Here is an 11,419-nt window from a genome sequence, read left to right on the forward strand (position 1 = left end):
TTTTTAAATTTATTTTTTTGGCAGCAAACATGGGTATAGACCACGTGCTGACATGTGGATGTTTTGGATCTAGGCTAGCACACAGAAGTAAGCGTTCGCCCACACCTCTTCCTCTTTGGATTTGGTACAAGCTACAATGGCTCATTACTGCCATGCTGTTTGTTATTAATGTTCATTTTCGCAGTTATGTATTTTTTCTATTGTGAAAAGTGTTTTTTCAGACAGTCTTATCAAAGTACTATGACCAGTTTTCATGACTATAGCCCGGCCCTAGTCTACTAGCCCATTACCACCACTTTGTCATGTCGGTAGGTCCAAATGGCTGGGTATATATGAAAATAGTAAAGGGCTCGAGATTAACAATCAGCACTGTCTGTCGCTAAGCAGCTGTACTACTTAAGACCATACTTTCTGACAAAGTTTTCATGGCATATTGTCTTTTGGATAATCACATGTAAATGTGGGGGTTCATCAGAGTATATCTGTCAGTCCCCTACAGACCAACACAGAAACACTTGTACAACCGTCTTTATGTTTTTGATTTGACAGCTTCAGAAATCTGGCGTTGCTTTTGTTTTTGTCTGGTAATAGTGACCGCCCCAGAGGAAGCTCTTGGATTTCCTTGTTTGTGGGGTGCTATGGCACAACGGAGTCATTTCTACTGAGGAAGGTAAGTTAAAACCTTTCTTATTATCTAATATTTGTGTGCTTATGAATGCTGTGTGGCGTGAATGTGGTTTGAGCAGTCGTCTTGGGAGCACTGGTTCGGGACAAATTTCTGTGGGTTCTGGTGACAAATTTGTTATTTCTGCAAAAAAAAAAAAAAAAAAAGGGTTCATGAGCAAGAACCACACCAACAATGAAATGTACAGGATAGTTTATTTAGGCAAAAATATGAGTACAATAATGGAAAAGGCAGTCAAGTATGATTACGATGTTGATGAAGTGTTAAACTGCTGTGCTATGAGGAAGCCCTCCTCATTGGTGGCAGTTCATGGGCTAGTAACCACCCCAAAAGCCTCACAAGTACTGAGGCGAAACTTGGCTTTGCACAGATCCTGGAGAATCCTGCCATCTCTGCCTTTCTCTGAGAAAACTCAGACACCTAGGATCCTTTATACCTGTGTTGGGCAAAGGCATGTCTATTTTTCATGTGCTAGCAAACAAACTCGAGGTGCATTCAGCGTTGCCTGAAGTTGAAGGTAAAGTGGAGGTGTGCGGTGCTCAGTGCTTTGCCTGCTGATGCTGTTACATGTGACATGGAAGGTCTCTGGGCTGATCAGCCAGTTTAACCAGTAGATTTCCCAGGTCATGCCCTGAAGTGTTCAAGGCATGCTTCGTGATTCACGCTATGAGTATGACTGATGACCAAAACGGCACAAAACGAGCCACAAAAAAGTCAGCAAAGTTGCAGCTATGTTCTCTCCGTTCTCCGGTGTGCCACAACCGCGCCACGGTGGGATGACATGTGGACAAAAGGGTAACCGAGCAATGAGAATGCAGGGCAGCTGGTGCCTGGGGGGGAGGGGACGTGCTTTGGGACGTACAGAGCAACTGGGCCAAGGCCAAGTTGAGAAAAGAATCACAGGTTACATAGAAACATGACATACCTTACAGTGGACAGGTAAGAAGAATCAGACATGCATCCCATTCAGATAAATAGCCAGCCATTTGAACACCTGACTATTGATTGTGTGCGTCCCATTCTTTCCTCCAGGCACTTGTGTAATGGCTTTGTTGAATTGGTGCATGCTCATGCTTGAGCTTGAGCAAAATAAATTACATTGAGCCATAGACTGATAACACATTGAAAAGTGGATTGGTGAACCCTCTACTAAACCTGACTTATACATCCTATCTCAGGTGGATGGCTGCATTGACCAGGCTGGCGCTGCAAATTCTTAAGCAATTTCAATTGCTGGAGAGGTTATTGCAGCATCCCTTTGTCTGAAACGGCATAAGCAATTGCATTGTCCACCCGTCCTGTAGTCCACCTGCAACATTCGAAAATTTAATGAGCAAGGCATTTTGGCATTTTGGGAGGTTGTGCGGTGCATTTAGATGATGTCTACTCAGATACTTGTTTTTCCCACATGGGAGCCCATGAGCGCTCTTCAATTGCTTGAATAAGGCCTTCCTTACTGTAACCGGAAAAAGTGTAGCCTATTCTAACAATTTCGGATACGGATACTCTCCAGTCAGAACAGTAGACCGATCAGTAAGGACACTGGTCGACCAAAGGGTGTTGCCATCAAGTAAAAAAATTGTGGCGCCTCCCTTCTCCAAGGAGAAACAATTTCCAGGTCATGCGAGGAAAAAGGACACAAGGGAGCGAGAGTTAACTTTACGAAAACATGCATTAATGTATTATAGACCTGGATATGGTCTTTAATACCATACCACTAGGTTGGGAACAAGTACACTAAACTATCTTAGTGAATATAAAGTAGCTTAAACTCATCAGCAAAACCTTTTGATTGATTATGTGCATTTGCTCCATTTATTTTATGGGATTTGATATGCCAGATATTTATGTAATGGCGTTTTTTTTTTTTTTTTTTTTTTTTTTTTTTTACTTAGTAGTATTTCAGCTTTCACTCTTGTAAATGATTTTAGTGCTTCTTCCAACAATGCCAGCTGTATACATTTGAAAAAGACAATTGTAACGAATTACAAGTTGCATTATTGTTTATGAGAAAATCTAAACATTGCGATGGTATCAGGGCTTGGGGTTGACAGCCTGACAAGTTTTCACGTGTGAGAGTAAATTTTCTCACCAGCACACCAATGAACTTCCCTTTCATCTCGTCTTTCCATTCCATCTCTAAAAAATATTTCCTCCTTCCTCGTAAAGCCTGCAGGACCAGCTTTGGAAGATAAGTCGCATACCTCTTGGATGCAGAGTATAAAATAATCCAGAGATTCACCGCTGACTACAGACCCACAAGCACAGAGGCAACATGAGAGCTGTCGCAGCCTTTCTGCTGGTGCTGTGTTACCTGGCCGTCACTCACGGTAGGTCACTAGATTAAGTTCTTGAGAGTAAAAGTGTAAAATTAATCGCTGGACAAATTTATGGTTAAAATTGAAATAGATCTTTTTCTCAAAAAATGGATATCAATAATGATTTTTGTCTTCTCTTTTGTCAGCCTGGCGCTGCAATGAGGGTCCACGGCTGTACAATGTCAGGCAGATCGATGCTGGACAGGGGAAAGTGATTGCAAGAGACACATATGGCTATGTGTACTTCTTGATTGGATCGTCCTGGCACAGAATGAGCACAATTAGATTCAATCACGCCTCAATTGGACCTGCAGGGCTTTGGGCAACGGGTAGCAGTGGGGACAAGATCTACAAATACATAGCTGGCAACTTTGTTATTTCCAGTGGTAATTATTATTATTATTATTATTATTATTATTATTATTATTATTATTATCATCATTATTATTATCATTATTATTATTATTATTATTATTATTATTATTATTATTATTATTATTATTGCCATAACCTACTACATAGAGAGTGACAGATTGAGTTACTGCATGCTGACTAAATGACCCGTACTTCTGTGTACTTGTCTTCAGGTCTGTTGCGGCAGTTGGATGCTGGAGGTAATGGTCAGGTTGTGGGAGTGAGCAGCTCCTCCGCTTCCTGGTGTCTGAGAAGTGACTTGGCCTCGAGCTACAAGGGATCTGGCTCTGTGAGCTGGAGCAACCTGTCGAGGGTCTTGAAGTACATCAGCTGCGGAAAGTACGGATGCTGGGGAACCGACACAAGCCATCGGATCTACTTCTCACAGGTTTGAAACCGCAGCACCAGTGACATACTGTATCTTTTTAACTCTTGAAGGTGAGGTTATTAAGAAATATATAATCTTTCATTCATCATGATCTCCTTATCCTAATTTTTATGACAGACCTTGTCACCAACCACCTGTGGCAACAGTCGCTGGTCACAGATTTCTGGGTCTGCAGCCATGGCTGAAGTGGGGACAGACGGAAGCGTCTTCGTGGTGAATAAATCAGGGCAGCTCTACCAGAGGTAATGCAGCAACGTTTGAATGATTAAGACAGGGTACAATCTGAAGCATCCACATTCTAGTACGTATGATACCTACTGCAGTAGGTACACATTACAGTACACATTTACAACCCCAAATACTGAACTTTAATACCATGAACAACGTCTGTCTCAGTGCAGCTTTATCTTGCATGCATGTGCTCAGTGGTCTATCAAAAGTTTGGATTTTTTGAATTTACACTCATTCAATCAGTGCAGTTCTAAAATGCATCGTCACTCTATGATCCATCCAACTTTACCAATTCCACCTGCATGTGATATGAGGCAAAATGTTAAACGTGGCTTCCAGTTACTGCATTTAATTGATACATACATTCATTCATATAAGCACTGAACATATGTAAAAACTGGAACATGAACAGAATTTTCTGTAAAAGATAAACGCTATCTTACACAAAGTGTCTGCAGATAGAACGATGATTAGAGTGACAGTGTGATATATTTCACTGGCTTCTGTCTCAATAGATTGGGCATCAGCAGTCGCAGCCCTCAGGGTACAACTTGGACACCAATCTCAATGTGCATGCCACTCCGCCATGTTTCCTACGATCTGGGCAACCTCTGGGTTGTGACCACCTCTGGCTTGCTCATGAAGTGCACACACTAATGTGGAATGCACGCTCACAGTCCTCAACCAACAGTCTCTGTTCGTCACGGAAGATTATTTGTTTTTCAGGGACAAGGATCTCTTTTGCTAATTGTCTCCTCTTTAACATTCTGTCCTTTCTTTAGATTATCCAGTTAACAGTACACAATGAATGAATGATTTCTCTCTTAATGTAAAAGCTGTGGTGTAGCTATTCATCTCTCTTCCTTTTATCAGGCTACTGCTTATTCTGACAACAAATACTTTAAATCACAGTACGCAAATTACTTCAATAAGGTGACGGGGTAAATTTGATGTCATTTTTAAAAAACAAATCTTTGAAAGGAATGGCAGCAACACATAAGTAGTGTAAGGGTAACCTAATACAGTGAAGAGAAACCTCTTAGAAACTGGATACTCAGGCATGTGTCACCACTTGTTGGCAGACTTTCTTCTGTGTTAATGAATGATAATGGAAGCAATTTCATCTGAGTTTTGTCATTATTCATGCAAGATGTTAATGCTGTTGTCGACCTGAGGAGTGAAAAATAAAGAAAAAGTAAAGACATGCAGGTCATTCTACACGTGTTCATAGTTGACAGTAATATACTGTATGAGTCCTGAAAACCGTTTCCCAGGCTATCCTTCACCTGTGTGATTATACACAAATTAATGATAATTAGTACAATACGAACGTTATAAATATGTTGTTGTTATATCTCACACACTGGACCTATACATCTGCACAACTATCACTGTAAACTGCAATTGTGCCTGGACAGGCGACGCGACAGGAAACTTTTTCAAAAGAACCTGGGGTCATATTTAATAGGGAGAAGAAAAAGGAAGTCCATAAATGAAATTTACACTTTTTAAACAAAGACTATTATTTAAATCAGCATTTTAATTCTGGCATTTTACAATTGACTTTTCTGAGAATATATGGCCAGAGCCTCTGTCTAGTATTTGTCTGAAAACAACAGGAAATAAAAGGACAGAGCATCTTCTAAAAAAATCAAACAACAAAGCAATTCAGTCCTTAATCTGTGAATTCTGAAACACTGAAAAAGAAAAAGGAATATTTTCTCCTCTGTTCTTTTTACTGAAGCAACAGGTTCATATTTCTCAGAGGGGTTACTGACGGTTTATGAGGCGCTCACTTAAAGGTCCCGTATTATGAAAAACACGTTTTCTCTGGTCTCTACGTATATAAGCTGCTCCTTCCTGAGCCTGCCAACTCCCAGAATGATGAAAACAAGTGATTCCTGCATGGTCTCTGCAGCCCACCCACTGGTAACATGGCGCTCCTACAGGCTGCTCAGATTCATGGTGAAGTCAGCTGGAAACTGGCTAACTAGTTAGCTTTTATTTCAGTCCGCTATGCAATGGTGTCTGAAGCGAGTTCATGCTACCGCTAGCATAAGCATCGTCTCCCTGAGAGGGGCGTGTACCAGGCAGGGCTCTCCAAGTGGGCGTTGACAGATGGAGCTCATGAGCATTTAAAGGTGCAGGCACAGAAACAGCCTGCTCTCAGCAGCGCTCACTTCAGCGACTTTTAGTTAGCTGAAACTCAGAACCACAGATGGGTTTGGGGCAATGCATATCGAATACAGTGTTGTTGGACCTCCGACAGCTGTGTGGATATGATGAAACACAGTATAATATGGGACCTTTAAAAACAGCAGAAGTTTCATGCTTTTTTTTAAAGTGGGAGAATTTTTCACATGCAAGCTGGACTATTTTGCATTTCTGCAGTGACTTTTTTTTTTTTTTTTAAGAAATAGTATTACATCTTGAAAAAAATATCCTTAATTGATGTCTTGCTGAGGGTTAAATGAGAAGATTGATACCTCTCACATCTGTATGGTAAATATTTAGCTGGAGCTTATCCTGAAGGCTGGGAACGGAGTATAATATGGCTCAGTTCAAAGGAAACAATATCCATCTGCCCATGCCTCTATAGCTCAGTACATATTGATGTTTAAAGGAACATTATGTAGAGATTGGCATTTTGTGCAATTTGACGCCCCCACTGACGTTAATGCAAAACCCTGATCTACATAATGTAGGTGCAAAGTAACACTGTGATCCTACCCCTGGCCTTACAAGGAGGTAAAGACTGAGGAAGTGTGTGCTCCATGCCAAGACATCTGGCACAACCTCCTTGTAAAACCACAATTTGATGTTTTGACACTGTGGTTTTGTACAGATTAAACAACCAGTCATTACATAATAATCAGTTTTCACTTTTCTAGGGTTATGTTTAGCCAACTAACCAGCCCCTGTTCTAGACTACCTTAATTGGGGGGGGGCAGTAAGAAATGTTGATGGTTCACCAACTGCTACTGTTTTGAGAGCCATGGGGATGACGTTTTTTTTTTTTTTTTCTGGAATGACGAAGAAAACAAATTCTCTGGCCAACGAACTATTGATGTCAGTCTACTAACATATTTTCTATTTAAATTTGAAGCTATAATGTAATTGGCATTTTGAATTTTAAACCCACCTCCACCTGCTTTTTTCTTTTTTTTTTTGCTAACCTAATCTCAGTCAACTCCCAATTCCCCAATCTCCAACTTCCAACAACCACGCAGACACGGTCCGCTCGATTCAGTCTTGAAATGACCAGAGGGCATTGCTACATTTTTGTCTTTTGCAAACAAATAATCAAATAAAAAAATGCAGGTAGATTTGTCTTATTTCAAACCATGCACGTTTACGAAACAATGCAGACTGATGTAGAGGTTTGTGACTGTAGACTGTGGAGGGTAACCATGACTGTGATACAGAGACTTGTATGCGGTTCATAAATACTGATCAGATTACAGTTTTGGCAGATGTGAAGAAATCACACAGACTTGATAGTCGTCTGGCAGATGAGTAACGCTTGACAGAGAACAGAATGATTAGTCCGCCGGCCCACAAGCGTCTGGGGTTCCTCTGCGATCTGCATATGTTCAAGATTGCCAGTACATCACGGATGGTGGCACGAGTGAAGGGAGGTTGGGAAGTTTGGTGGTGGGGCATAAAGTAGGTTTCTTTATAATTGTGACAAAGCAATTTTGTCAATCTGTACATAGCCTTCCCTTGTGAGGATTCCCATACCGTGTTCCAAAAGAGCTGGGACAGGAGCGTGTTCAGCACTGTGTCGCATCACCTGTCCTGTGGCTTGGCAAAGTGGTGAACCTCGCATCATCCTTGCTTGTGAACAACTTTCATGGATATTCCTTTTATACCCTGTCATGGCACTCACCTGTTTCCTATTAACATGTTCACCTGTGGAATGTTCCAAACAGGTGTCTTTTAAATACTCCCGAACTTTCCCAGACTTTTGTTGCAGACATCCGATTCAAAATGAGTGAAATATCTGCACAAAAACCAATAAAGTTGATCAGTTTGAACATTAAATATCTTGTCTTTGTAGTGTATTCAATTGAATTTAAGTTGAAAAGGATTTGCAAATCATTGTATTCTGTTTTTATTGATGACGTTTTACGTAACATCCTGACTTCATTGCAATTGTTTTTTTTTAAACTGTGTTCATTTAAAAAGGACAATTATAACTAATAACAAGTTATGTTATTAGTTCTGTGGAAATCTGAACATTACGACGACTTCAGTCGGCCTGGGGAACTTCCCTGACAAGTTTTCATGTGTGACGGCTTCACAAGTAAACATTCTCAGCAGCACACAATGAACTTCCTCTCATCTCATGTTTGCATTCCTTCTCAGACTCTAGCCTTTTGTCGAGTTTAAAATGGGAGGCTCTACCTGACAAAAGCAGTCAAACCAGATGCATTTTTTTTCATGTCAAGGGTTACAGTAAATTAATAACTTTAAATTGATTTCTTCTTTCCCAGAAAGCCTGCAGCCCGCAGAACCAGTTTAGTAGGATTAGACATCAGCGGCCATGGACTATAAAAGCAAGACAGGACCAGACGGGATGTACGGCAGCAGCTCCACACGGCTACAGAGCGACATCCAGAGATTCACTGCTGACTAACAGACACACCAACACAGAGGCAACATGAGAGCTGTCGCAGCCTTTCTGCTGGTGCTGTGTTACCTGGCCGTCACTCACGGTAGGTCGCTAGATTTAGTTTTTTTAACTGATGAATTAATTGTTGAAACTGAAATTGATGATTTTCCTAACAATGGACATCAATAATGATATTTGTCTTCACAACAGCCTGGCGCTGCAGTGAGGGTCCACGGCTGTACAATGCCAGGCAGATCGATGCTGGACAGGGGAAAGTGATTGCAAGAGACACATCTGGCTATGTGTACTTCTTGATTGGATCGTCCTGGCACAGAATGACCACAATTAGATTCAATCATGCCTCAATTGGACCTGCAGGGCTTTGGGCAACAAGTACCAGTGGGAACAGGGTCTACAAATACATAGCTGGCAACTTTGCTGTCTCCAGTGGTAACTATTATTATTATTATTATTATTATTATTATTATTATTATTACTATTATTACTATTATTATTATTATTATTGCCATAACTTACTACATAGAGAGTGACAGATTGAGTTACTGCGTGCTGATTAAATACTTCTGTGTGCTTGTCTTCAGGTTTGTCTATGCGGCAGGTGGATGCTGGAGGTAATGGTCAGGTCGTGGGAGTGACCAGCTCCTCCGCTGCCTACTGTCTGAGAAGTGACTTGGCCTCGAGCTACAAGGGATCTGGCTCCCTGAGCTGGAGCAACCTGTCGAGGGTCTTGAAGTACATCAGCTGCGGAAAGTACGGATGCTGGGGAACCGACACAAGCCATCGGATCTACTTCTCACAGGTTTGAAACCGCAGCACCAGTGACATACTGTATCTTTTTAACTCTTGAAGGTGAGGTTATTAAGAAATATATAATATCTCATTCATCATGATCTCCTTATCCTAATTTTTATGACAGACCTTGTCGCCAACCACCTGTGGCAACAGTCGCTGGTCACAGATTTCTGGGTCTGCAGTCATGGTTGAAGTGGGGACAGATGGAAGCGTCTTCGTGGTGAATAGTTCAGGGCAGCTCTACCAGAGGTAATGCAGCAACATTTGAATAATTAATACAGGGTACAATCCGAATTCTTATCCACATTCTAGTACGTATGATACCTACTGCAAGATCAATAGCAACAGTACACATTTACAACCCCAAATACTGAACTTTAATACCACGAACAATGTCTTTAAGGGCATATTCTCATTCATGCATGTGCTTAGTGGTGCCTTTCAAAAGTTTCAGTGCAGTTCTGAAATGCATTATCACTCTATGATCGAGCTGACTTTACTAATTCCACCTGTGAGGCAAAACATTAAGTGTGGCTTCCAGTTGCATTTAATTGATATATATACTCATTAATATAAGCACTGAAGATATGTAAAAAATGGAACATAAACAGAATTTTCTGTCAAAGACAAAAAGCCATCTTGCACAAAATGTCTGCTGATTAGAATGATGGTTTCAATATATTTCACTGGCTTCTGTCTCGACAGATCGGGCATCAGCAGTCGCAGCCCTCAGGGTACGTCTTGGACAACAGTCTCAATGTGCATGCCAGTCCGCCATGTTTCCTACGACCTGGGCAACCTCTGGGTTGTGACCACCTCTGGCTTGCTCATGAAGTGCACACACTAATGTGGAATGCACGCTCACTGTCCTCAGTGTCCGCCAATCTCTGTTCCGTCACGGAGGATTATATCATTATGAATGATTTTTTTTCTTAATGGCAAAGCTGTGGTGTAACTATTCATCTCTCTTCCTTTTATCAGGCTACTGCTTATTCTGACAACAGGGAACATTAAGACTTAAAGATATGTAAAAAAAAAAAAAAAAAAGTATTCTTTTGCAATAGAGTAGCTACAGTGAAGAAAATACTTTAAATTACATTAAGCAAATGACTTTTACAGGGTGACAGGAAAAGACAACACTTTGAAAATCACCTCTTAGAAACTGGATACTTAAGGATCTCAGGCATGTATCACCACTTTTTTTTTTTTTTTTTTTCCAGTTGGCATACTTTCCTCTGTGTTAATAAATGATAATGGAAGCAGTTTCGTCTGAGTTTTGTCATTCTTCATGCAAAATGTTAATGCTGTCGTCGACCTGAGGGGTGAGAGTAAAGCCATGTAGGTCATTCTACACACGTTCACAGTTTACTGCAACAGACTGTTTTGATAGTAGAACCATGTTCACCGAACAAGCCTGTGGTTCAGAAGTGTTTATGTTTCCCAGGCCGTCATTTATCTGTGTGATTACGCAGAAATTAAGAAATGATAATTAGTACAACACGAATGTTATATATACTTTGTTGTTAGATCCCACACACTGGACTTATACATCTGCACAGCTGTCACTGTAAACTGCAATGCTGCCTGGACAGGGAGAAGAAAAAGGAAGTCTTTGAATAAAATATAAACGTTTTGTTAACCACTACTGTTTAAATCAGTCTTTTAATTCTGCTTAATCCTGGCTTTTTAAAATGGATCTTTCTGGTAATGTATGGCCTTTACACATATGACTCTGGTTTCAGTATCACCTCAGTCAATTGCTTTGATGCTTAAGGTTAACTAGACTTTCATTCATTGTTATATATCCTGAACCAGCTTACACAACTTACTGATGAAACATATTTATTCTGCAGAAATCTGGCTCCGTAGTGCTTGGTTGAAAACAACAGAAAATAAAAGGACAGAGCATCTTCTATAAAATAATACAATTCAATCCTTAATCTGTGAATTGAAAA

The 11,419-nt window shown here is 40.6% G+C and overlaps 2 protein-coding genes across 2 annotated transcripts; both read left to right on the forward strand.

Moving 5' to 3' along the window:
• Positions 1-590: 590 nt before the first annotated feature.
• On the forward strand, positions 591-5,237 carry LOC119032617 (fish-egg lectin-like). Its single transcript, XM_037122030.1, has 6 exons — positions 591-670; positions 2,855-3,015; positions 3,150-3,389; positions 3,591-3,805; positions 3,923-4,047; positions 4,552-5,237. The coding sequence occupies exons 2-6, from the start codon at positions 2,961-2,963 to the stop codon at positions 4,691-4,693; spliced, it is 777 nt and encodes a 258-aa protein (XP_036977925.1). The 5' UTR covers positions 591-670; positions 2,855-2,960; the 3' UTR covers positions 4,694-5,237.
• A 3,314-nt stretch (positions 5,238-8,551) lies between these two features.
• Positions 8,552-10,654, forward strand: LOC119032595 (fish-egg lectin-like). The gene is made up of 5 exons (XM_037121981.1): positions 8,552-8,754; positions 8,862-9,101; positions 9,254-9,471; positions 9,589-9,713; positions 10,170-10,654. The coding sequence occupies exons 1-5, from the start codon at positions 8,700-8,702 to the stop codon at positions 10,309-10,311; spliced, it is 780 nt and encodes a 259-aa protein (XP_036977876.1). The 5' UTR covers positions 8,552-8,699; the 3' UTR covers positions 10,312-10,654.
• The last annotated feature ends 765 nt before the right edge of the window (positions 10,655-11,419 follow it).

The sequence above is a fragment of the Acanthopagrus latus genome, chromosome 14 (assembly GCF_904848185.1).
Source record: "Acanthopagrus latus isolate v.2019 chromosome 14, fAcaLat1.1, whole genome shotgun sequence".
Lineage (NCBI taxonomy): Eukaryota > Metazoa > Chordata > Actinopteri > Spariformes > Sparidae > Acanthopagrus > Acanthopagrus latus.